The sequence below is a fragment of the Mobula birostris genome, chromosome 11 (assembly GCF_030028105.1).
Source record: "Mobula birostris isolate sMobBir1 chromosome 11, sMobBir1.hap1, whole genome shotgun sequence".
NCBI lineage: Eukaryota > Metazoa > Chordata > Chondrichthyes > Myliobatiformes > Myliobatidae > Mobula > Mobula birostris.
In genome coordinates this window covers 26032712-26057834 of record NC_092380.1, presented here as the reverse complement: position 1 = coordinate 26057834, position 25123 = coordinate 26032712, and the positions used below count along the sequence as shown (strand labels likewise).

Genomic DNA, 25123 nt, shown 5'->3' with positions numbered 1-25123 from the left:
AGCGGAGCGCCGCCATTTTGTTTCCCCGAGGTCAGGCGGTGCTCGGGTTGGCGGATTATACTAGTTAGCTGTGATTACCTGGGCCCTGATTAGCGGCGGGGTTACCGGCCCCGGTGTGTGAGGCACCATGACCCAGTTCCTGCCGCCGAACCTGCTGGCGCTGTTCGCGCCGCGGGACCCGGTGCCCTACCTGCCGCCGCTCGAGAAGCTGCCGCACGAGAAGCAGCACAGCCAGCCGTACTCGGGCATTGCGCGGTTCGTCCGCCACTTCGAGGTAGGGAAACTGAGGGGAGGGGGCCACGGGGATGGGAATGTGGAGCCGGGGTGGGGGTGCGAAGGAGGGGGATGGATGGGGACATGGGGGGAGGGGAGAACGGAATAGGGGTTGGGGCAATAAGAGGAGGATGAGTGCTGGGGAGAGGGTAGGGAGTGGGAGGGGACAATGGGGAGGAATAGAATTGGGGAAGGGGTGATGGGAGGAGGGGTTGGGTATAGTGAAAGAGGTGTGGTTTGGGAGAGGGTGAGGTGGGCCTCGGGGTAGTGGATGGGGGTGGGGACATTGAGGTGTCATGGTGAGAGCAAGGGAAATGGAATGTAGGGAATAGGGGGTGGGGTTGTTATGGGTGGGTGCATTGGGCTTGGGGGGGAATCGTGGGGTTTTGAATGCTGGTGTATTGGGTGAGGTTGAACCTGGGAGAAGGGGTGTCTGTGAGGGTGGGAATTGTGATAGAGGAGGGAGGGCATCATGAGAGGGAGAAGCACTACTGCTGTGGTGGCGGAGGGGGTACCATTAGAAGAATGGGGCTAGAGGGTTGGGGCCAGGATGGGGTGTTGTAGCAACACACATCAAAGTTGCTGGTGAACGCAGCAGGCCAGGCAGCATCTGTAGGAAGAGGTGCAGTCGATGCTGCCTGGCCTGCTGCGTTCACCAGCAACTTTGATGTGTGTTGCTTGAATTTCTAGCATCTGCAGAATTCCTGTTGTTTGGGGTGTTGTAGGCTGCTCATGGTGGAACTGGCTCTGGATTGCCCATTAGGTATGGGTAGAATCTGGTAGATTCACTTTGGGCTTGGTAAGCATACTGAGATGGTGAAATGGCATTTGGTAAGGTTATGAATTAGACATAAGCAGTTTGCACAGAAATACAGAAAAGTGAATGGGTAAAAGTTGAGAGATGGAATATAGCGTCATAGGAAGTCATTCCTATGGCCATCAAAGTTTACAACTCCTCCCTTGGAGGGTCAGACACCCTGAGCCAATAGGTTGGTCCTGGACTTATTTCCATCTGGCAATAATTTACATTATTATTTAATTATTTATGTTTTATATTGCTATATTTATACTCTATTCTTGCTTGGTGCAACTGTAACGAAACCCAGTTTCCCTCGGGATCAATAAAGTATGGCTATGACTATTATGGCAGGAAGAATTTTAAAAAGCTCTGAATAATGAGTGATTACATATGTAAGGTGTATTAGAATCTTGGTCCTGTGTGTAAATGCTGGGTATTGTGCTCTTGGGGCAGTATCAATCTCCATGTTTAATCCAGGGCATTGCTACTTTGGAAGCCATTTGTTTGTTTATTAGCCATGTCTACCTGGAATAGGTGGGTTGTGAGGCTTTTGAACTGTTCCTCAAAAGTGGGTCAGAGGCAGACGGTCACAATTGGGACAAAATGCAGTGTGTTGATGTTGCAAAGCAGGCTCCTGAGCTATGTGGACAACTGCTTTTAATTTGCCAGTTGATATGGGTGTAATCTGCTCATTTTCCATCCTGTAGGACCCCAGAGATGCCCCACCTCCAACCAGAGCTGAAACGCGTGAGGAACGCATGGAAAGGAAGGTAAGTTTGTGTTCATCCTAATTGTAGATTGAATGCAGTGGCAGTGAATGGACTGTCAGTGACCTTCAACAACGCCACCTTCAAAAATGCCTTGGTTGTAGTTATTTTGGTTGCCACTCTTATTTCATCTTGTTTATTTTCCAGTGATACTAGCTCGTGATGCCACAGACTTCAACATTTGTTCAAGTAGCCCTTTGCATAGCCGCCTTAGAGACTTGTTTCACGTAGCATCATCGTTACTGAGCCATTACAAGTAGATTGGCATTAGTTTCAGTCATTGCTAGAAAATTTTTATGACCATTTTATACTTCTGGAGATAAACCTGAACAAACTTCCACATAATTGAGTAGTCTCAGTTTAAAAGAATATGATGAACACTTACTGATTCCTAAAAGTGCTTTTAAGTACTTGAGTTAAATTTCCTGCGTGTTATGATTAATATGACATTTCGTATCTTTTATGGCTATTTTCCTTCTGCAGAGACGTGAGAAGATTGAGAGAAGACAACAGGAAGTTGAAAATGAGCTTAAGATGTGTAAGTATATTGAGTGTGGAACTAAAAAAGGCAATCCGAGTAATACAGTATGTAGTAAACCCATGGTGCCTTTTACTGACAAAATTGATCTTGCCCTTGATATGTTAGCGCTCTTCAGAGGTTTGGTTTTCATGCTGCATGGTGCATTAATCTTATTCCACTCTTATCAATTTGATTTGTGGATGGTTGTATTGAAGTGAAAAATGTTTTGCAAATAAAATTTTAACAGTACGCTCAGACCCCGCGTAGCAATGATTCATTACAGCACAGATATTCAATTCTTTATTGAAGTTTTCTTAAATAACAAAAATTCATTCTAAGCAACACTTAAAACTTCTTGAGCAGCCACCAATACAGTAAACATTCAATCAATGAATGAGAGCGCTTTACATACGATCTGAACCATTCACAGCGGATTGCATATTAGTTCATACTCTGCCTCCCCCGCATGTATAAATGTTCTTGCTCCCTCGCCAGTTTATTCTGTTTTTTTCAACCATAATGTCTGGAAGATGGCCTGCAACCTCCAGTGAGGTTCCAGAGACACCAAAGGTGTTAAGGAAAAGTATTAGCATGGATGTGAGACTCCTAGGATTTCAGGCAGAACCAGTTATCCAAATCATTGTTGAACTGGCCAGTGAAGCGGGATTAGAGGATGTTAAGGGTAACGATGTTGGAGTTACTCCATTCTCATAGTGAGAGCCTTAATAATGAAGAGCTTCGAGAATTGGCAGATCATAAACACAAAATAATCTGCGGATGCTGGGGTCAAAGCAACACTCACAAAACGCTGGAGGAACTCAGCAGGTCGGGCAGCATCAGTGGAAATGATGAGTCGACGTTTCGGGCCGGAACCCTTGTGAGTGAGAATTGGCAGAGCAGTGCATTCTGGGTAAGTCTGAGGACATGGATGGAGAAGGGGAAGCACCAGCAAGAAACCAAACCACAAAATTCCTCAGCACTAGAATCACCATGATCACACAAATCACAGAGCAGTTAGTTCATCAATAATGACCCTGACTGAGAGCAGAGCAATAAGGCAAAGAGAGGTGTTCTCAACATGATTTCCTGCTACCAAGAACTGCTTCGTGAGAGGAAATTTAAGAAAAGGCAGTCAAATCTCGACTCCTACTAACAAAGTTAGAGAGGACCCACAACCTGGTCCCTCTAAGATGTAACCACCACCTGCTTCCCTCAGCTGCTGCAGTGATGTGTTGCTGCTCCTCTGATGTACAGATTGGGCCTATTTGCGTGTTTGTCACTCCACGAATTACTGTGCATACATAAAATAAGATGTCTTAGGTTTGATTTTTTTAAAAAATCAGGCGCACATGTCCATTTACATGATGCTGTAATGACCCTGCATAGTGCTGATTTACCTAGCACTCCACCTCCAAGGAATGCATTCTCAGCATTAAGCTGTGTCTGAATGTAATTTTAATACAGGGTGAGTTGAACTTGATTACTTTTTAGCTAGGGTGTTTCCTTAAAGCCTTTATTACAGTAAAAGGTCCCAAGCCATGAGGTTTTTGGCCAGGTGACCAAATGCCTATTTGAAGAGGTAGAGCTGCTTGGAGAAAAACTGTGTGAGGAGGGAATCTGGAGCTTAAGTGTCCCAAGTAAGGTGTATGATTTCTTACTGCATCAACTAAGCCAATGTTTTTGGTTGACAGGGGATCCGCATAATGATCCAAATGCACAAGGTGATGCTTTCAAGACACTGTTTGTTGCCAGAGTGGTGAGTTTTCTACTTGTATTCTGTTTTCTGGTGGGGGTGTTGAGTGGTGGAATGCTGCATGAATGTAGACACAAATCTAGGTTTACTTTTCAATGATTATTGGCTTATGGCTCTACCCAAACTTCTTGTTGTGCAGTATAATGTTTACTTAGTTAAAAGTGATAGTGCATTCTGAATTTGTTAAAGATGTCTCAAGGCAAATAAAAAGGTGGTTTCTGCCAAGAATCTTTTGGTGCATAGGAAAGTACCCATTTTAGAATAAGTTGTCTAATACTTAGTTTCAGAAAGCATTATGAGATGAATTATATCGTAGAAGAACATGCTTGATAGTATTTGGGACAGGGTGCAATAGTTATCAGACAAGTAATTGCCCAGATTATCGATCGAGACAAATTCTAATTCCCTTGTGGGACCTGATAAATTCAATGTAATTAGAGCATAGAACGGTATAGCACAGTACACCTTCGGCCCATGATGTTGTGCCGACCTGTATAAAGCTACTCTAAGATCAATGTAATCCCTCCTACACAGCCCATCACCCTCCATTTTTCTTTTATCCATGTGCATATCTAAGAATCTCTTAAATGTCCCTGTTGTAACAGCCTTTACCACAATCCCCAAATGTGTTCCATTACAAACCACCATTTAGAAAAAAGCACTACCTCTGACATTTCCGCTTAAACTTTCCTCCATTCACCGTAAGTTGATTGGCTATTGCTGTCCTAGGAAAATATGCTAGCTGTCCAATTTATCTATACCTCTCATAATCTTGTACGTCTCTATCTAGTTTCCTGTAATTCTCTTTCACTCTAAAGAGAAAAGCCTTTGCTTGCTCATAAGACCTGTTCTCCAATCGAGGTAGCATCTTGGTAAATCTCTGCACCCTCTCTATAGCTTTCACATCCTTCCAGTAATATGACCAGAACTGAATACAATACTCCAAGTGTGGTCTGACCAGAACTTTATAGAGCTGGACATAACCTCGTTTCTCTTGAATTCCATCACCCAATTAATGAAGGTCAACACATAAGCCATCTTATCCATCCTATCAACTTGCACAGCAGCTTTGAGGGATCTACAGACTGGGACCCCAATATCCCCCTGTTCCTCCATACTGCTTAGAATCCTGCCATTAACCTTGAACTTCATCTTTAAGTTTGATCTTCCAAATTGTATCATTCACATTTTTTTGCCATTTCTTTACCCAGCTCTACATCCTATCCACAGCACCACCATCCCTTGTGTCATCTGTAATGCATAAACTTGGATTATAAAACTGAAATTATTAACAGTATCAATGAAACCTACAGCATTATAAAATAGTCATCTTGTTCCAAAGAAATGTACTGGTGCTGTTTGTGTGACTCCATTGGTGCCCACATTCAGAAGCAAGATAAAATTACACCTGTAAACTCATCTTGTGTACATCCAAAGTCCATGTTCCTCCTTTTTGTTGCTGTTGTGCATGCTATGTTTAGTAGTTACTTTATTTTGGGTACTAATGTTTGAATTTGCCTAGTTTTAATATTTGCAATCTCAAGGTTACACGTAAGACATCTGAGAAGAAGTTACATCTTAATTACCTTGATTGTACACTGGTGTTCTATTCTTACTTAGTTGGTGCTGGATTGAATTATCACCATATGGTGTCATTTAGGCCTAGAGTGACCTTAGAGAATGAATATGGTTTTTCTCTGAGACACTGCAGGAGATCTGCCACACTGACAATAGTGGTGGAGTAAAGAGTAATGCTGTAGCTTCATTGGTACTTCTTGTAATTTCAGTTTTATAATACAAAGATCATTTGGAATGATCAATGGCATTTATCAAATATGGGCACTTTTGAATTAATAGCTATTTAGAGCTAATGTACTGTTTAGTTTGAAGACTTTTTTAGATGTAATTAAGTTGCTCTTTACATTTGCTCTTCATTTCAGAACTATGACACAACAGAGTCCAAGTTGAGACGTGAATTTGAGGTCTATGGTCCTATTAAAAGAGTATGTATTGTGATACAATAATGCTTTAAACCATAGAATTGGGCTGATTAAAGGTGTCCTAACTTTTTTTTCTTAAATTTGCATGTTGCATATGTCCTGACATCCACGAGAGTTCAACAGGACCCTTGAACAGGATATGAACACGCAAATAAGTATATAACTTCTCTGCAACAGACTGCAATTTGCTTGTGAACATGGTTGTCATACAAGTCTATTATTGTTTGGCTGGTAGATTGTAGGCTGCAATTGGTTTTTAAAAACTTTATCTTGCTTATGCTAAAATAAGGCTGAAATGCTCAGCAACTAATTTTTACAGGAACAACATTCCTGTTGCCTATGTCCTGAGCAGCTGCATCACTCACTAGTACAGGAATTAGGCTATAAGACATAGGAGCAGAATTAGGCCATCTGGTCATCGAGTCTGCTCCGCCATTCAATCATAGCTGATCCTCTCTTCCCCCCCCCCCCGCCCCCCCAACCTCAACACCAGTTCCTGGTCTTCTCCCCATAACCTTTAATGTCATGTCCAATCAAGAACCTTTCAATCTCTGCCTTAAATAGACCTCCACAACTGCATGTGGCAACAAATTCCACAAATTCACCGCCCTCTGGCTAAAGGAGTTTCTCCGCATCTGTTTTGAAAGGGTGCTCCTGTATCCAGAGGCTGTTGTCCTGGGCTCTCCCACCATGGGAAACATACTTTCCACATCTACTCTGTCTAGGCCTTTCAATATTCAAAAGGTTTCAATGAGATCCCCCATCATCCTTGTGAACCACCTCTGGGCCCTCTCCAATGCCAGCACATCTTTTCTAAGATGAGGGGCCCAAAACTGTTCACAGTACTCAAGGTGAGTCCTCACCAGTGCCTTATAAAGCCTCAGCATCACAACCTTGCTCTTGTATTCCAGACCTCTTGAAATGAATGCTAACATGGCATTTGCCTTATGCCCCACCAACTTGACCTACAAGTTAACCTTTAGGGTAGTCTGCACAAAGACTCCCAAGTGCCTTTGCATCTCAGATTTTTGGATTTTCTCCCCGTTTAGAAAGTAGACTTCACATTTGTTTCTGCTACCGAAGTGCATGACCATGCTTTCTCCAACATTGTATTTCATTTGCCACTTACTTGCCCATTCTCCTAATCTAAGTCCTTCTGCAGCCTACCTGTTTCCTCAGCACTACCTGCCCCTCCACCCCCTCCACCAATCTTAGTATCATCTGCAAACTTGGCAACAAACCCATTTATTCCACCATCTAAGTCATTTATGTACAGCATAAAAAGAAGTGGTCCCAACACCAACCCCTGAGGAACACCACTAGTTACTGGCAGCCAACCAGGAAAGGATCCTTTTATTACCACTCGCTGCATCCTACCAATCAGCCAATGCTCTAACCATGTTAGTAACTTTCCTGTAATACCATGGGCTATTAACTTGGTAAGCAGCCTCGTGTGGCACCCTGTCAAAGTCCAGATATACAACATCTACTGCGTCCCCTTTATCTATCCTACTTGTAATCTCCTCAAGGAATTCCAACAGGTTTGTCAGGCAGGATTTTCCCTGAAGGAAACCATGCTGACTTTGTACTATCTTGTCCTGTGTCACCATGTACTCCATTACCTCATCTTTAACATTGACTCCCAACATCTTACCAACCAGAGGTCAGGCTAACTGGTCTATAATTTTCTTTCTGCTGCCTTTCCCTTTTCTTAAAGAGTGGAGTGACATTTGCAATTTTCCAGTCCTCTGGCACCATGCCAGAGTCTAATGACTTTTGAAAGATCATTTCTAATGTCACTACAATCTTTCATGCTACCTCTTTCAGAACCCTAGGGTGCAGTTCATCTGTTCTGGGTGACTTGTGTACCTTTGGGTCTTTTAGCTTTTTGAGCACCTTCTCTCTTGTAATGGTAACTGCACCCACTGCTCTTCCTTCACACTACATCAGCCATACTGCTAGTGTCTTCCACAGTGAAGACCGATGCAAAATACTCATTTAGTTCATCGGCCATCTCCTTGTCCCCCGTTATTATTTCTCCTGCCTCATTTACTTGCAGTCTTATGTCTACTCTCATTTCTCTTTTAGTTTTAACATACTTGAAAAAACCTTTACTATCCACTTTGATATTATTTGCTAGCTTGCTTTCATATTTCATCTTTTCCCTTCTAATTTTTTTAGTCATTCTTGTATTTTTTAAAAACTTCTATCCTCTATCTTCCCACTAAATTTTGCATTGTTGTATGCCCCTTCTTTTGCTTTTACAATAGCTTTGACTTCCCTTGTCAGGCATGGTTGTACTATTTTATCATTTGAGTATTTCTTCAAGGCATTTGACCGCAAGTCCCTTCAAGGATTGTGAGACCTGCTGAGAGGATCATCAGGATCTCTCTTGCAGTCATCAGAGTTATTTATCAGGAGTGCTGCATACGCAGGCCCTCAGTATTATCATTGGTCCCTCCCGTCTGTCCAAACATCTCTTTGAGCCCCCCACCACCATCACCAAAAGACAATAGTACTGTAGCATTAGAACAAGAACTGTTAAGGTGGGGAAGCAGCTTCTTCCTCATGTCATAAGACTACTGAACTCCCTGCCACCACTCAGCTCTCAACACACATGAAGAATCAATAACATTATACCGTTTACTTTTTAACTGTTGTAAATTAATTCTTTGTAATTTACTAGCGATAATACTACTTTATTGTTATTTGTGTGAGTTATATGTACTGTTGTATACCTTGGTCCGGAGGAACATTGTTTCATTTGGCGGTATACACGTATATAGTTGAATGACAATAAATAGAACTTGAATTTACTGTGTTTTTTTGGTTCCTTCCTTAAGATCTACATGGTATATAATAAACGGACTGGAAAGCCCCGTGGTTACGCTTTTATCGAATATGAACATGAGCGAGATATGCATTGTAAGTAATTTGTTTTTGTATGGGGAGGGGTGGGTTTTAGATAGCTTGGCGTCTGTTCTGCTGCAGCCATATGTAGTACACATTCTGGTTGTGCAACATTAAGCTGTGTGCTGAGTACAGACTTGAGCCTTTTTTTGCATCCCATTGCATTCCCTAGCTGGTTTAAACTTGATGTATGCTGGGATCTGCTCCAGGGTGGGATTAGGTTAGAGAAAAATTATGCTTGAGTCGAGTGGTTACTGGAAACATTATGGTGGTCCCAGATGTATATACTACAAAACTTCATGAAAGTTTCTTTTGGTACATCAACCTGTATGCACTGTGGCTCTTACAAAGAAAGTCCATGATAAGTGGTGGACAGTTGGCAGTGGAGTCCAAGTCATTGGGTGTAGTTAAAGCAGAGGTTGTTGATTAGTAAGGGCATCAAAAGATTCTGGGGGGAAGGCAAGAAAATAGGTTTGGGGTGGGGGGGGGGGTTTCAACCATGTTCAAACAGCAGAGCATACTTTATGGGCAATTGGCTTCTGCTCCCGTGACTTAAGGAAATGTTTAATGTGCAGAAAGTTTACTCCACTTAAATATGTTTAGATATGCAAGAACCCTTTTAAAGATGGCACCAGGTTTTCTGATTTATTAATGTAGTCTTCTGCTTTACCCTAGGATTCAAACCAGTTTTAAGTGTCAATGTAAGTACAATTGAACCCTGCTAGTGTATGGCAGAATCACTCACGGTAGGCACCTCTTGGGTTGGTAGGAAGCGAGGCTCATTTCCCTCATTTAGATCATGCTGGGGCCCAGCTGAGAGGCTAAGTTATTACCAAGTGGGTTTAAGTAATGAGACTCTGGTTTATTTTGATCTAGGGAAGTGTACCAAACATGAATAGAGCTATCAACAAGTTGAAATCAGCTTTGCCTTGTTAGTGTAGACAGAATCCTTCAGTTAGTTTATATATGTTAATTTTCAAATTAATCTCTGCTGGGTAAATTAAACAGAAGCCAAGAATAAGTCCAGTTAAACCAGTATATTGAAAGCGGTGCTTGCAGACATCACTATGCTGTCATCAAGAGTTGTCTGATGTTTAATTGAACTTTGAAAAGCATTATATTATGAGCACAGCATTGCAGTGATTAAAGTGATCGATTTCTCTACCTGAGAGGACCATAGGGTATTAACCTCACTTTGGGTAATGGGCCTTTTTGCTTGATGTCCATAAAGTAACTTTTGAGAAGAAAAATATAACCATAAGTTTTTTCTAAACCCTAAATATAAGTATCATGGGACTCCCATGTATTTGAGATAGCACCTTCAGGTTTTCTGTACTGAGATAATAGAAAAACATTTCTTCAAAAAAAGGTTACAGATCAGCCTGCCACTGCATTCCACAAACCAAGGCATGGTGCAAAGCCTCACCACTGCTTAGAAAATGAAAGATATCCTTCAGATGTTTGGAGCAGATTTTTGTAATGGTTAAGTACAGCTGAATCCTGATAGACACTCTCATGTGCCTATAAATGCTGCAGTTCAGCTTTGTAGTTATACTTAATATAGTACAGTGAGATTAAGTTAATCTAAGTAGTGTTTGGCACTAGTATGTTTATCAAGACTCAGCTGTATTTACTCATGGGTGGTTTTGCTGATTGTAGCGGGCTGTTGAGCACTGCTACTTTAGTGATGGTGTGGTAAGTATATGGTTTCTTCTGGTATATTGGAAGTCATGTAGTAATACAATACATGTTAAAGATTTATCATACTGAGGACTTGGTTCACAATTCCTGCTTAACCATGGGAGTTTATTTTTTGTTGAGCAGCTGGAATCATGTCCTCCTGTTACTGTTCTCAGTGGGGAGAAATGCAAGAATTGTGAAAAATATAGGTGCTGCTGAGTGCATTTGGAATTCTGGCCCTATAAGTTCCTGTATTTGAAGTTATTTTGGGAAATAATTATAGGACCTGTGCCAGGGTGAAATAACTACCTGGTTGCCCAAAACTATAGTTCTTTAAATTGTTAAGTTATTGGGGTCTGTATTCCTTTGTGCTCTGTTGCTGTTTTCCTTTCCTGATGGGAAGGGCTCAAGTTACTTGCTGTCTTAAGTGAAACAGCAGCGTAAAGGACATTTTCCCCTTCATGTAATTGAAGGTATACATGTCCTCATCATACTAAGCATTCACACATTCAAAATTAATTTGTGTGAAGAACAAAGGCATGCTCCCAATTGCCAATCACAGTGGGGGATTTTTTTGCATTTTAAAAGTGGAGACCTTTTGCATCGTTGTGCCCCTTTCACTGTTCTAAAAGTTTATGGAAACTTTGTCATTGACTTTTTAAATGCAGTGTCAAAATAAATGGCACTTCAAAAGTTATTAGCTGGGTGTGTGTAAAAATGCTCCTTTCATCAGAGCCTGCGTTAAGCAGGCAACAGTTCAGTATGGGTCATAATTTGTAAATTCAGATCATCTTGTTATATAATAAAACAGCTAATTGATAGTAATTAAAATAAATCTTAAATATTATGTTTTGGCTATATGATATATTTGCTGCTTTGCAAATCTCCAAACACTTAAATTGTGCTCTATCTTTAAGATTGTCTACTTAACACAGGCTTCACTGGGCTGGAGAAATTTTGCCTCGGTTTACTTAAATTTTGTTTGGCTCTTATTAAGAACAAAATAGTTCTGTGAAAGGGGTCTCGGTGCTATATTTTTTAAAATAAAATAGTTTGTTTGTGAATTGTGTACTGTTTGCAAGCAGGGGTATATATTAATTCTGTGTTATTTCTGTTGTCACTGCAGCCACCATTCTGATGGCAAATGCCACTGCTGGCTTGCAGCTGATGCTAATGCTCCCCTTACATCTCATTGTATGGTTGGTATATGGGTTTGTATGATGGGTAAGAACTCGCAATACATCACCACAGTGAGAGGAAAGAGAGATTAAAAAACAAGTAGATTAACTGATGCAGTGTGCAGCATAGGTCAAGTAACACAAAACACAAGGTAATATAGGAAAGTAAGTACTCTTAGGGGGAGGGATACTGGCTCTTTTGCGACTCATTAAGAATTGGCCCTTTGGAGTAGAGAAACTTGGTGCCTTGTCTTTAGGATCTGCACCCTTAAAGGCTTTTTATTAAAGTGGTTGCGTTGTGTTACTGTGGGAAAGAATGGTACCGCAGAATGAGAATATCTAGTCCTGAGAATTCCATTCCAAGATGGTCAGTGTAGTTGTATGTTTTTTCAAGTAAACTGTTCTAAATGAGCTACCTAGTTTGCTAATTTCATTTTGTACATGTGGTAGATTTGTAGACTGGTGGCAGGAGTTGTGTGTTTTGCTGTTGACAATCCTTGAAGAATTATTTGGAGAAATCAAAATCATTATTCAGGTGGGAAAGTGTTTAGAGGAGAGAGGGGTGAATTTGAGACTTTTGCAGGGAGAGTCTGTTTCTTCACTTAAACTTTTGTTATTTTAAGGGATAATTAAATGAAAATGAAAAATGGCATTAGTATTTTAGCCTGCATGTTGATCCAGAAAAATGGTGAAAGAGTTACACAGCTTTAGATTTGATAATCCTTTGTGCAGTATTGGTAACCCTGGGAAGCTTGTTTGTGAAAGTGGGAATCCAAAGAGTGCTAAGTGTGAGTTTAAAGCTGTCTTTGACTTGTATATAGCTCATGGCAGGATTTGGAGAGATGCTATGTACATCTAAAGGTTTGGAAATTAGGTTGTCTCAGACTTGGGTTCAAATTTACCAGGAATGCTCTGTTGAGATTGTCTTGTGAATTTTGTGAGAAAGTGTACTTAAAGAAAACAAATTATGCAGACCCTAGAGGCAGCCATGATCAAGTCACTGCACACCGCTACAGTGGATTTGTTTAATTAGTTTTAACTATTATAGCACTTTATCATTTTCCATTTCTGGGGGGTGGGGGGGTGTGGTACTTGAGTCGTGATTAAGGGCTATACTATATAGGCATAGTTTAAGGAAGATAAGTTTGAAACTTGAGCTTTAATTATTCACCTAGATTAAGTTTACATTCTTCTCTATAAAATCCCCAAACATTTAACACAATCACACTTTTGTGTGCACATATGAATTTAATTTTCCAAATATTTTGCCTTGGGTTGAGAAATTTAAGTGTAGCTTTTCATCACAGAGTGGAAAATCAATATTGCAAAAGCACTTGTGCAGCATCCATTTTATTTTACTTATGTTGGGGTTGTAAGATTTGACAAGCCCCTCTAACTTCCTGAGTTGAAAGTCTAGAAGGTTTACAGTTTGTGTAGGTAGTAAGCCGGGCTGTAACTTTGCAAGTTTGTCAGTTTGAACTGCAGTTGTGAGAGCCTGACCAAAGCTACTTATTTTCACATTTTTTTATATAAAAGTTGCCTGTCTTGAACTTTAATGGCACTAATTCCTAACTGATTTTTGTAAGTGCTTCAGATGTCACTATCTCCTCGGTTTGTTGCCGTATGTTCTTACTAGACTGTCAATTGTAACAAGAAGAGGGTAGCTAGAGAAAACTTCAGCTTCCTTGTAGCTCCCGAACCTGTACTAAAACAACTGCCTATTTCAGTTGTTCGAATATTAAATTACAGTAATGCTTTTCATCTCTAGTTTTAGTTTGCTTCTGCTGGCAAAAAAACTGAAGCCAGCTTGGTGTGCCTGATGGCAACCATCTGTATTCCTTCAAGCTGAATTTGTTATATACACAAGCACTTTGATTCTATGTAGAAAGTAATTGCATGAGTTGCATGAATTGTATTGTGTTTGGTATCTATAGCATTTTTGGATTTGGTTTGCTCTACTATTGCATCCTTATAGATACAATAGTGAACCATATAATTCTGTTCCAGTTGATTTGGATTAGAGGCAGGCCAAGATCAGAGGACAGATGAGGTTTAGGAAGGGTTGCCCTTTGAACATTCTTATTCTCTCTTGTCTCTGAACCTAAGTATTTCCTTGACAATCAGTGGTATTATACAGATTGATGCTAGATTGGAATTTAGCTTTAAGGGCCAGCTACATCTGTTTTAATTGGGCAGATAGTTGGAGCTTTCAACTTGAGGGAACTCTACACTTTCCTTAGGAATTTAAAGGGGCTTTCACCAACTTTTTGGAAGGAGAGGTGGTTTGGAATTAAATTTGTGGATAACACTGCAGAAATTACAACTGTATAACTTTGGGAAATATTTAGGAAATTAAAGTGAGATAGTAGAGGCAAAATAAGGAGGCCAGGTTGTTAACTGTAGTAATACTGTTTCAATTCCTACTTTTTGGGATCAAATCACAACATCTGGGCATTTACTAAAATTCTATAGTGGCTAGTTTCCAAAAAAAACATGACACTCACAGATCTTGTTGGAAGCTAATCATGTACAATAATATTTCTGAATTCATGATTATCAGAATTGTCAAAGTACTGTCATCACATTGGTCATCAAGAACATACTCCACTTTTCACACAGATGAAGTGCTGAAAAATAATTGAAATTTAACCAAAGTTACAATTGGTCTGTAAAAGGATCAGGCCACTAATAATTTAGCAGCAGCATTTTCATTTTGGAGCTGCAACATCTTCTTTGGCTGGGGTTTACTTTTTAAGCTGTTTAAAACCTCCCTCATTGTCCTGAAAGATATTCCCAGGTCGGAGTGTGATAGAACTTGCTCTCCGAGTAATATCTTGATTTCTATCTGAATATGAAGTACTCGTTTTTATGTGTTTCCTGTCTTCTACTCTCTTCTGGATGTTCACTTCAATGCTAAAGAAAATGTTTTGAGGAATCCACTAATGACCACGTTTCTGGGAAACATCAAAAAAAACAATGCCATTGTTTGCACTGTGGGGAATAATATGCCTATTCTTACGATGTGATCTAAATGAATAAAACGTTATTTTTTGAAACCCCACTTTTATAGCACGTTTTCATCCTCTGCCTCTGTCGTAATTTAAAATTTATAAAGCTCTAATCTATGAAGATTGTAGGCCGCCAAAGGGGATTCTGCAGCTCAATTCCCATTCATGTGTACCTTAAACATTTACAAAGATTTTTTTTAACATAAAGAACCATTTTAAAAATTGTTCAGAGAAAAAATGGTTGGCGAGTAAATTTGAGCCAAGTGCTCAGGTAAGCTGTGTGAAGGGATCCCCTGTCTACATCGCGGAGGCCTTTGATACTCCAAGCAAATGGAGGCTTGCGAGAGCACAGAAGCAATGATGGATTGGTAAAACAAGATACTTTAACTACATTGGTAAAACATGGTAAAAGGTTTCCTTTTTTTTCTAAAAAAAAACACAACGGATTGTCTGGCTTGTGTTGAATTTTTTCATTATAGCTCGAACGTTCAAAGAATACTTTATTAAAGAAGGAGACTTGCCATCTCTACTCCTTGGTTTGGCAGGAAACTGGGCATTTGAGAAAATGTTTTGTATATAATAACTGGGATCTGAGTATAATTTGGACTACTTTCCATGTCGATGGTAAGCTGAGATGTACTGTGAAAATGATGCATTAACTTTACACCTGGTTTAGGATCCAGATGTTTTGTCTGCATATGTTAAACTATATCCTTCAAGTTCCCTGAATTGAATTTCCAGAAATTGATATTTGTCTGTGCCTATCTTTAAATTAATTGTCTTGATATTTGGAGAAGAAAACAGCTGAGCAAGTAAATGTTCCTGCTGCATTTTGGCTGTTGAGCAAGCTCTGATCATCACCACTGTATACCTTTATAAATATTTTGATACAAAAAGATTGGTACCCTAAAACCTGTTTGTGTTAATGGTTTCCCCCCTCTGATTTGGATAGAAATTCCAGAAATCTCAGATTTGTCCACTTGTTAATATGTTTATTTTATTCAAGCTTTTGAACCAGTGGAACAATTTTCCCTTATTGCTGGCAAATACAACATGCCTTGGATAATCAACTGCCAGACTTGTGACTGTATTGCAGTCTGAATATTTTTGGTTTACATTAGATAATTCTAGTCATCTTCAGTTGTGGAGACTTCTGGTACTCCTAAGTTTTGGTAGTTACTAGGAGCACAACATCCTGTAGAATTAAGATTTTATCTCCCAGAAGTGAGAGATTTCCTTCCACATTTTCAGATATCATGGATACACGCCAGCAGCTGTGATTTTTGCCCTTCAGGTAAATGGAAACGTGGTTCTTGGAAGAGTCTTTGAATAAACAGCAAGCGTGCCATATGTTAACATGAGTCTCCTCGGTTTCTCTATTTTGTTACAATGACGGTGCTGTAATGAGCTTGGTTGTCTGCAGAATATTGTGTAACCTTGTGTCCTGATGAGAGGAAACTAAATTGGAATTCAACAATTGGGGTTGTTACTTACTCACCCAGTGTCAGATTTCATCTGTTACAAGCTGTATGCAGCATGGACCAAAGTACCACACGCAATTACAGTTTCTGGATAGTTTATCCTGTTCAAGTGTCATGTAAATATGCTGTAATCTAAAATTTTATAAATCCAACAGGTGGTGGTGGCAAAATGGTATTTGGCATCTTTCTAATTGGTCTGGTTATATTTTGAGAATGTGGTTAAATGTTGCTGCATAAAGGATCATTACACTTGGCCTTTTTAAAATGAACCACCTGATACCTTGAGCTGTTTTTTAATCCAAGTGGCAGTTGTTTGTTTCAAATAATGAAAACGATTCCATTTAATGAGTGTTGAAGGAAAAAGGCAGAATCAGTCATTTTAATGTACTAGTACAAACGTCCAATGGTAAGAGAAACAAAAACCCACTTAATTTATGTTGTGGATCAATTCTGTAGACGTTGGTATTCTTTGAACATTCGAATTGCAGTGACAGCAAAGTAAATTTGAAGGAGGAAAAAAAACACAAGTCAGACATTTTTCGCTGATACCGATTTTTTTTAAAAAAAATATTATCCTTTGAATATGCTTGTTAAAGTAATCAAACGCCCGATGTAGAAAATTCTTTAAAAACCCAATCGCTGCTGAAAGCAGGTAAGATGCAGTAAGTAAAGGGTAAATCCTCAGCAGCAGAAAGTTACAAACAGTGGAAGTCGAAACACTGAACATTGTATCATCTGTTGGCGAGATAGCGCATCCCGATTTTCATGAGTGCAGGGGGCTAAAGTGCAGTTTTTGTAAGTAAACTTACAGGTAAAATCTCTTTTCTTTTGTTAGTGGTGCTGTGTAGTGCTTAATCAATTCATTTTTTCCCCTCTTTGTCCCTCCAATTCCTGTTTTTATCCATTTTTCTTTCTCCCTGGTGGTGTATAGCGGATGGAACCCAAAATAAATTAACACAGGTTCTTGCAACCCTGGTCAAATGGCCCAGTTTTAGTGTAACTGAGAGCATGATTCCATAATTTCTTTAGATATGAATAATGCAATGAATGAAATTAAGCTAGACTTTAAAATAAGTACAAATTGCAATTTATCCTCCTGAAAATGCACTAATTCTGAAGGAGTAGTTTATCCTCTTTCAGAAGATTTTAGTCTTTAAATCAAATTCAGCAATGCAATAGTAATGTAGCCCTGAAGGGTAAGGGTCTGGTTAGATCAAGATGAAGGTTTACCAAGCTCATTCAAAGATGTTACATTGTGAAATTTTTCCTTGTCTAGTATAACAAGATTGCATCAATTACAATGATTCTAAGGACTAGAATTGGGGAAATAACTTTTACGGGATTTAACTTAGGTAGTATATAAAGATTGCTTGAAGACACCACATCAAAGTGAAATTGTCAACTCTTTGGGGTGGGGGGCTAGAAACTGGAAATATTTTTCAGATTTGATTCCTTCCTTTCCCATCTCATTGATTTGCTTGCCATAGTGGTTAGTCCCTGTTTTAAGGCCATGAGTGCATTTAACTGTGTTTATGAAACTAAACTCCTGTTCCTTTTTAATTTGGGCCTGGTTGAAAGTCATCAGCTTGGGGTCTTGGGCACTCTTGGTTCTCTCTTGAATTAATAGTGCACTGTGAATTATTTTGGCTGGGATGTCCTGACACTCTTGTGGTTGAATACAGTTACAGTTAAGTACTGTGTGAGAATTTTCAGCCATTCAAAATCTGTCCTGTTCTCAGTGCTTACAGAATTGGTTGGATTCCATTTTCTGTTGCAAGACAACCAGTGATTTTTTTTCTGGTTTTTATATTTGGGGCTTAAATTCCCTCCTTATCTAGACAATGTTGTTTGAGTGAGTAAGAGTGCTTGAGTTTGAGTGATGAATTCAATTAACAGTTGTTCTAATAGATGTTCTTTCCCTTTCCAGGATGAGATCTCAATGGTTCAATGTTGTATACTAGCTAGGGTTGGCTCTTCCCTTTTCTAATGAAACTGCATATGTCAAAATTGAGTGTCTAAAGCTAATTGTCATAAGTGAAAACACTAAAACCGGTTTACTTGAATCCAGTGATGTATTGAGAAAATGAGGAGCCAGCCCTGGATTTTGCATTTAATTTAACAGTCTACTTCCAAGTATTGAAGGAGGAGGGAGGCACGAAACAGAACTCTTTCCCAAGAGGTTTTGTTTCTGCGTGGATAGTTGATTTTTTGATAAGGGGAGGGTTTGGGAGGGGGTTATCGTGTTGAATCTCACTGACTTTGGTTGCTGTTCTGGGCACGCTCTATTGCAGCTGCATACAAACACGCAGATGGCAAGAAGATTGATGGGAGGAGAGTTCTGGTTGATGTGGAGAGAGGCCGCACTGTCAAAGGATGGCGCCCAAGGAGGCTTGGTAAGTTCGAGCTCTCAGTTAAAGAGCTGCTTAATAGGTTTTGTGCAGTGGTGTCCAGACTCCTCCCCAGTCGCAGGAGTTTGGTGTCTCTTGGGGCTTGTCCCAAAAATTCAGAGCATTTGGTTTGAAATTTGAAGAGCTGTTACATTTGCAGATTTATCTGACTTGCTGGGAGGCTCCGATTTCAAGGCAGCGCTTGCCTGAAAGGGGAAGCTGGAGATCGAGTAATTCCTGTAAAAGTAAGGTCTATTTAGAGCTGTTGTATTGACTTAGTCAGAAAATGTTTCAACATTGATACTTCCTTAAGGTAGTTGAGATTCCTCAAGATTATTAGTTGCTGTTTCGAAGGAAAACTGTACAAGCACATTGTGTTTTCAGTCAGTTACTTGAATCCAGACACTACATTTTATCATATCATCTTGATTTGAACTTTTGATTGGACTCACTTTTGAATTATCCACACTGAACATGTAATCAAAGCTAAATTGGGAGAGGTCCTTTAGAATCAGGTTTATTAATACTGGCATGTATCGTGATTTTTTTAAAACTTAGCAGCAGTAAAATACAATACATGATAATATAGAAAAAAATAGTGTAAGTAAATCAATCATAGTAAGTATATATGTAAAATAGATTAAAAATAGTGTAAAACATATAATATATTTTATAAAATATATTTTTTAAAAGTGAGGTAGTGCCAATGGGTTCAATGTCCATTTGGGAATCAGGGGGCTGAGGGCAAGAAGCTATTTCTGAATTGCTGAGTGTGTGCTTTCAGGCTTCTGTACCTCCTTCCTGATAGTAACAATGAGAAGGGGGCATGTCCTGAGTGATAAGTGTCCTTAATAATGGCCACTGCTTTTCTGATGCACTGCTACTTGAAGATGTCTTGCTAGTACCCAAGATGGAGCTGACTAATTTTACAACTCTGTAGCTTTTTTGTCCTGTGCAGTAGCCTGTTCCCTCCTCCACCACCACCCCCACCCTATACCAGACAGTGATGCAGTCTGTCGGAATGCTCTTCACATTACATCTGTAGTAGTTTACTTGACTTCTTAACTGTAAGACCACAATTTGTGTACAAATTGGTGGTAATATCTCCTCCTCGCTGATAATCAACACAGGCGCAGTGCAGGGGTGTGTGCTTAGCTTATTGCTCTACCCCCTCTATGCCCATGACTGTGTGGCTAGGTATAGCTGGAATGCAATCTATAAATTTGCTGATGATACAACCATTGTTGGTAGAATCTCAGATGGAGACAAGAGGATGTACAGGAGCAAGATATATCAGTTATTTGAATGTGTCACAGCAACAACCTTGCATTCAACATCAGTAAGACCAAAGAGCTGATTGAGGACTTCAGTAAGGATAAAATGAGGGAACATGAACCAATCCTCAGAGGCATCGGAAGTGGAGAGAGTGAACAGTTTCAAGTTTCCGGGGTGTCAAGATTGGAGGATTTAACCTGGTCACAACATATCTATGTGGCTATAGAGAAGGCAAGACTTCTCTATAGCCACATAGTTTCTCTATAGTTTGAAGAGATTTGCTTGTCACCTGTAACACTTGTAAGTCGAGGATCCAATTGCAGAGGGAGATACAGAGGCCCAGATTCTGTAGCTCATCATTCAGGACTGTGGGAATAATGGTGTTAAACCCTCAGCTATTGTCAATGAACAGCATCCTGACGTAATGTTTGTATTGTCCTAGTGATCTAAGGTCACATGAGGAACCATTGAGATTGTGTCTGCCGTAGACCTATTGTGACGATAGGTAAATTGCAGTCGGTCCAGGTCCTTGCTGAGGCAGTTGTTGATTCTAGCTACGACCAACCTGTCAGAGTATTTCATCACTGTGGATGAGAGTGCTATTGGACAATAGTCTTTAAGGCAGCTCACACTACTCTTAGGCAAAATATAATCAAAGCTAAATTGGTAGAGATCCTTCACATCATTCTTGGTGATTCAGTGCATTGGGGTTTGAGAGGAGACTTGGTTACCAATGCTAGTCCTGCTGATGCAGAGTATTGTGTCGATAGTGGCCATGCTTTTGTACCAGTTCTTGGTATAATCTCCATAAAGGTACTTGGAAGTGATTTTCCTCTGTGCTCACTCCGTTTTTATGAAGTTGAGCATTTTCTACAGTGCAGTTCTCAATACTTCCACCACTGCCCCACCGTCTTTTGTTAATTGAAGCACATAAAGGAATTTCTGCATGATGTTTAGGAGTACGATATGTGCCATGCTTTAAGTGCTGAAGCTTGGTGGTTCTGTTAGAAGTGGTGAACCATAAAGAGCAGTGACACTGAACTTGATTACTTCATGCAGTTGACATTTGCTTTGTTTTTGCAGGTGGTGGGCTTGGGGGGACTCGCAGAGGTGGTGCAGATGTTAATATTAAACATTCAGGTCGTGATGATGCACCACGATATGATGAGAGGTGAGGAATGTAACAGTACAGTAACTATTTGACTTTGCGCAGGGGTATAGTATTGCGTGAACTTGCAAGTCAGACCAGCCTACTCTGTATCAAACTTGGAAGTATTTTTGCACTTGTGTTTTTTTTTTGACATTTGGGTGAAAATGCTATTTTTCTAGAATCTCTTTACCTTCCAGAGTTGGAGAACAAGTTATTTTAGTCTTCTTTCCCCTTCCTTTCCAATCCTCAGAATCATAGAAAAGTACAACGCAGAAACATGCACCTCTAGTCTGTGCTGTTTAAACTGTCTAATCCGATTGGCCTGCACCTGGACCGTAGCTCTCCTAACTCTTGTCATGCATGTACCTATCCATACTTCTCAATTGTTGAAATGAAGCTTGCATGTACCACTTAACGCTGGCAGCTTATTCCACACTCTCAGACCCTATAAGTGTCCCCTCATGTTCCCCTTAAACATTTCACCTTTCACCCTTAACCCATGACCTCTAGTTGTGTAGTTCCACCCAACCTCAGTGGAAAAGGCCTGCTGCATTTACCCTATCTGTACCCCTCATAATTTCAAATTCCCCCTCAATCTTTTACGTTCCATGGAATAAAGTCCTGCCCTATTCAATCTTTCTTTATTACTCAGGTGCTCCAGTTCCAGCAACATCCTTGTAAATTTTCTCTGTACTCTTTCAATCTTATTGACATCTTTCCTGTAGTTAGGTGACCAAAACTGCAAACAATACTAAAAATTAGGCCTCAGCAGCATCTTGTACATAACATCCCATCTCCAAAGCCAGGAAGTCTGGCCATTCTTTACGTATATGAAGCTGAGCTTGTTTATATTTGCAGCCGCAAATAATTGCTCTTTGGAAGAGAAGATTGGGTTTTGCTGTTGTAGCGTTGCAATGGGAAGGAGAGGGCTGTGCTGAGACTTCAGGTTTATGAGAAACCATCTTAGATGGCTATTCAATATCATTCTGAAATTCCATCACATGCAAGTGTAGCTTCCTCTGTATTATGCTGATCGCTAGCTAGGCTCAGTGAGGAAGTTTTGTACAGTAAAACCAATACTGCACTCTTGGGGCTTGGGTTGCAGATTTTTTTTTTCCATATCTTGTGCTGTTATAAACTTTTTCAGTGTATTTGAGTTTAAGGAGTGCAGGAAAATATATAAACCTACCTGTGTTCCTTCGTTGTTGCACCCTGGATCCCTCTCTTGCATTTCAAGCTAATGAATCTGGATTACCAGAGTTTCACTGTACTGGATTGTGCAAATCTCAGCAAACAATATTACATGGCTGGGTTCAGTTTTTTTTTACAAGAGTCGTAAACAAGGGGTGAGAATGCAAATTGTCTTGCATTTCTGTAATTGTATGAAAACCAATTGTTGCTGAACCTTGGGAGCCATTGCGACCAATTTGGATGGAGGTTCTTTAGTTTTCATATAGTGTAATTAATTTGCTTCCATATAACATTATTTGTCATTGAAGCAATTCTGATCTGTAGAATGATCCCTGTGAGTTCTAGCAGTGATTGCACTTTTCTGACTTGTCCTTTTCCAAGGATGTGTGCTGGATGGGAAGATTGGTCTGAACTGATGCTGGAGATCGTAGTGGCTTTGACTAACTTTGATTTCTACCTGCAGAGACAGAGATCGAGAACGAGATCGGGATCGTCGTGAATGCAGTGAGCGCAGCCGTGAAAGGGATAAAGAGCGTGAGCGGCGTAGAAGTCGTTCCAGAGAACGCAGGCGTCCCCGGTCACGCAGTCGAGATAAGGAGGAGAGGAAGGGGCGTGGTAGCCGTGAGCGAAGCAGAGAGAAGGACAAGGATAAGGATCGAGATCGCAAGCGGCGCAGCCGTAGCCGTGACCGTAAGAGAGAGCGAGATCGTGACAGGGATAAGGATAAGAAGGAAGAACGTACAGATGTAGAACAGCCTGAGACAGGTGATGGGCCCCATAATGATGCACAGCAAGTGGATGCGGCTGGTGAGCCAGTTGAACCAAAGCCTGATTCAGAAGAGAAGAATAGGGAGCGAGGAGACAGGGATAGAGATCGGGATAGGGATAAGGAGAGAGATAGAGACCGGGATCGTGACCGTAGGCGGAGTCACAGGGACCGGGACAAGGATCGAGACCGCGATAGGAGGAGAGACAGGGACCGAGACCGTGATAGAGATCACAAGCGAGACAGAGACCGGGACAGGGATAGAGACAGGAATAAGGAGCCTGACAAGCTGCAAGATAATGGGGCGCCAGAGCAATACGAGGAAAGTAGTCTGGACTTGTATATTGACATGGAGTCACAGCCTGCGGAAGGATACATGTTGCCTGAAAATGGGTATCAAATGGAGCCCCCTGCAGAGGGTTACTGATGAGGCCCGTTCAAAGTGAACTTTTTAAAGTGGACCAATATTTTCATTTTCCTGTTTAACAGAAATCTGCAGCTTTTTTGTTGGCTTATGCTGTAGTGAAGGAAGTTTTCTGCACGAGGGGTACTCATTTTTTCTTAAGATGGGTAAGTTTTAGTGACTCTATCATAGATGGTTTGAAATCCTTCTCGAGCTTTGTGAAATTCAGTTGGTGAATATTATGAAATTCCTTTTTATGGTGTAATACACAATAAACCTAATTCTAAAGCTGTGTGATTCATTTGTGTAATTTTATAGAGGTGTCCAACACTGAGGTCTTGGCCAGGGTGAACATTTGCCCTATTCACCAGTGATTTCAATTGCTTCTAGTGAGTGTAAGACCCTCAGGCAAGGGCTCCCATTAGCATGTGCTGTATTCTGCATTGCAGCCTTTACAAGTATTGGATTGGGAGAAAATGGACACTTTTGCTGCTGAGATGGCTACATCATCCTTTTTTTAAAAAAAAAAAAAATCTAATTCAAATTTGTCAATAAACCTTTACATGTCACAAGCGTTTGCCATTTCTTTGGTTTTGCTTTTCTGCCAATAGTATTTCATAATTCATGTTTTGGAATTTTGTCCAACCGAAGGACTTGTATGCCAAGAGTCTTTTGTCTTTGAGCCTTGGTCGAAATGCGGACTGCAGAGCTGAATATTCCAACACTTGGATGAGATTGCTGCCTTTGAAATGTGTTTTGCTTGCTAAGTGGCAATGATAGTCATGAAAATGCAAAGATATGGTAATGCAAGTCTTGTATTTGCACCTCGGCAGGTGGCCGAGTCCAGTGCTCCCTTGGTGCAAAACCAGGACCAAAGTGCAAGTAAATATGTTCCTGGTGCTTCCTTAATATTCAACAAGATTGCCATATCAGAATTTCCCAGAGTAACATGGAGATCATTTTTGACTAGAAATTTGTTCCTTGCCCACAAGTATTACAGATTTAATGGTAGGTCAGTTAATGGTGTTCTGCAGCAAGTGACTTGCATCCATGCTTCTTAAGGGCTGTCACTGACAATCCAGTTTATGCCCACAGTGTAATAACAGAATCTATTTTGATACAAGAATCCTGACCATTTAAGGTAGGTGAGCTCAGCAGATAACTGAAAGGGAAAATGGTAGATTTTTAAATTCTCGAACATTGCACAGCCATAAATGGCTTGAATATGGTGGAATTTGTGTGCCAAGGATATGTACCAGAGGCAACACTGGACCTCCTATTGGAAAATGGGGCTTAAGAGGGAAATTGGGAGAAGAAAAAGACTGCCTTGGTAGACAAGGGTTAGAATAGGTCCCTTTAAGGGAATTCTTGGGAAATTAGTTCCAGCCTATCCATGTCCTATAGAAATGATCTATATGGCAATGGTCTTGATTGTCATTCCTGTGGCCCAATCAGCAGCAGGGACAGTGGAGAGGTTACTGGCAGGTCAGTGGCACTGGTTTAAAAGGAGAGCGCAGGTGTTTGGTGTCATTCTGGTGATGGTAGCAGTGCAGGGAGGAGTAACAGGACAAACAGAGTGGCC

The 25123-nt window shown here is 40.5% G+C and overlaps 1 protein-coding gene across 1 annotated transcript; it reads left to right on the top strand.

The window, feature by feature from the left end:
- snrnp70 (small nuclear ribonucleoprotein 70 (U1)) lies at positions 1–23833 on the top strand. Its single transcript, XM_072271940.1, has 9 exons — positions 1–274; positions 1780–1842; positions 2323–2377; positions 4051–4115; positions 6053–6115; positions 8956–9037; positions 18661–18762; positions 21115–21202; positions 22836–23833. Exons 1-9 carry the CDS (start codon positions 128–130, stop codon positions 23563–23565), a joined length of 1395 nt encoding a protein of 464 aa, XP_072128041.1. The 5' UTR covers positions 1–127; the 3' UTR covers positions 23566–23833.
- The last annotated feature ends 1290 nt before the right edge of the window (positions 23834–25123 follow it).

Coding starts and splice junctions, on each gene's coding strand:
- snrnp70 (XM_072271940.1), top strand. CDS start 128: ATGACCCAGTTCCTGCCGCCGAACCTGCTGGCGCTGTTCGCGCCGCGG. Junction 275..1,779: donor GGTTCGTCCGCCACTTCGAG/GTAGGGAAACTG, acceptor TCCATCCTGTAG/GACCCCAGAGATGCCCCACC. Junction 2,378..4,050: donor TGAAAATGAGCTTAAGATGT/GTAAGTATATTG, acceptor TTTGGTTGACAG/GGGATCCGCATAATGATCCA.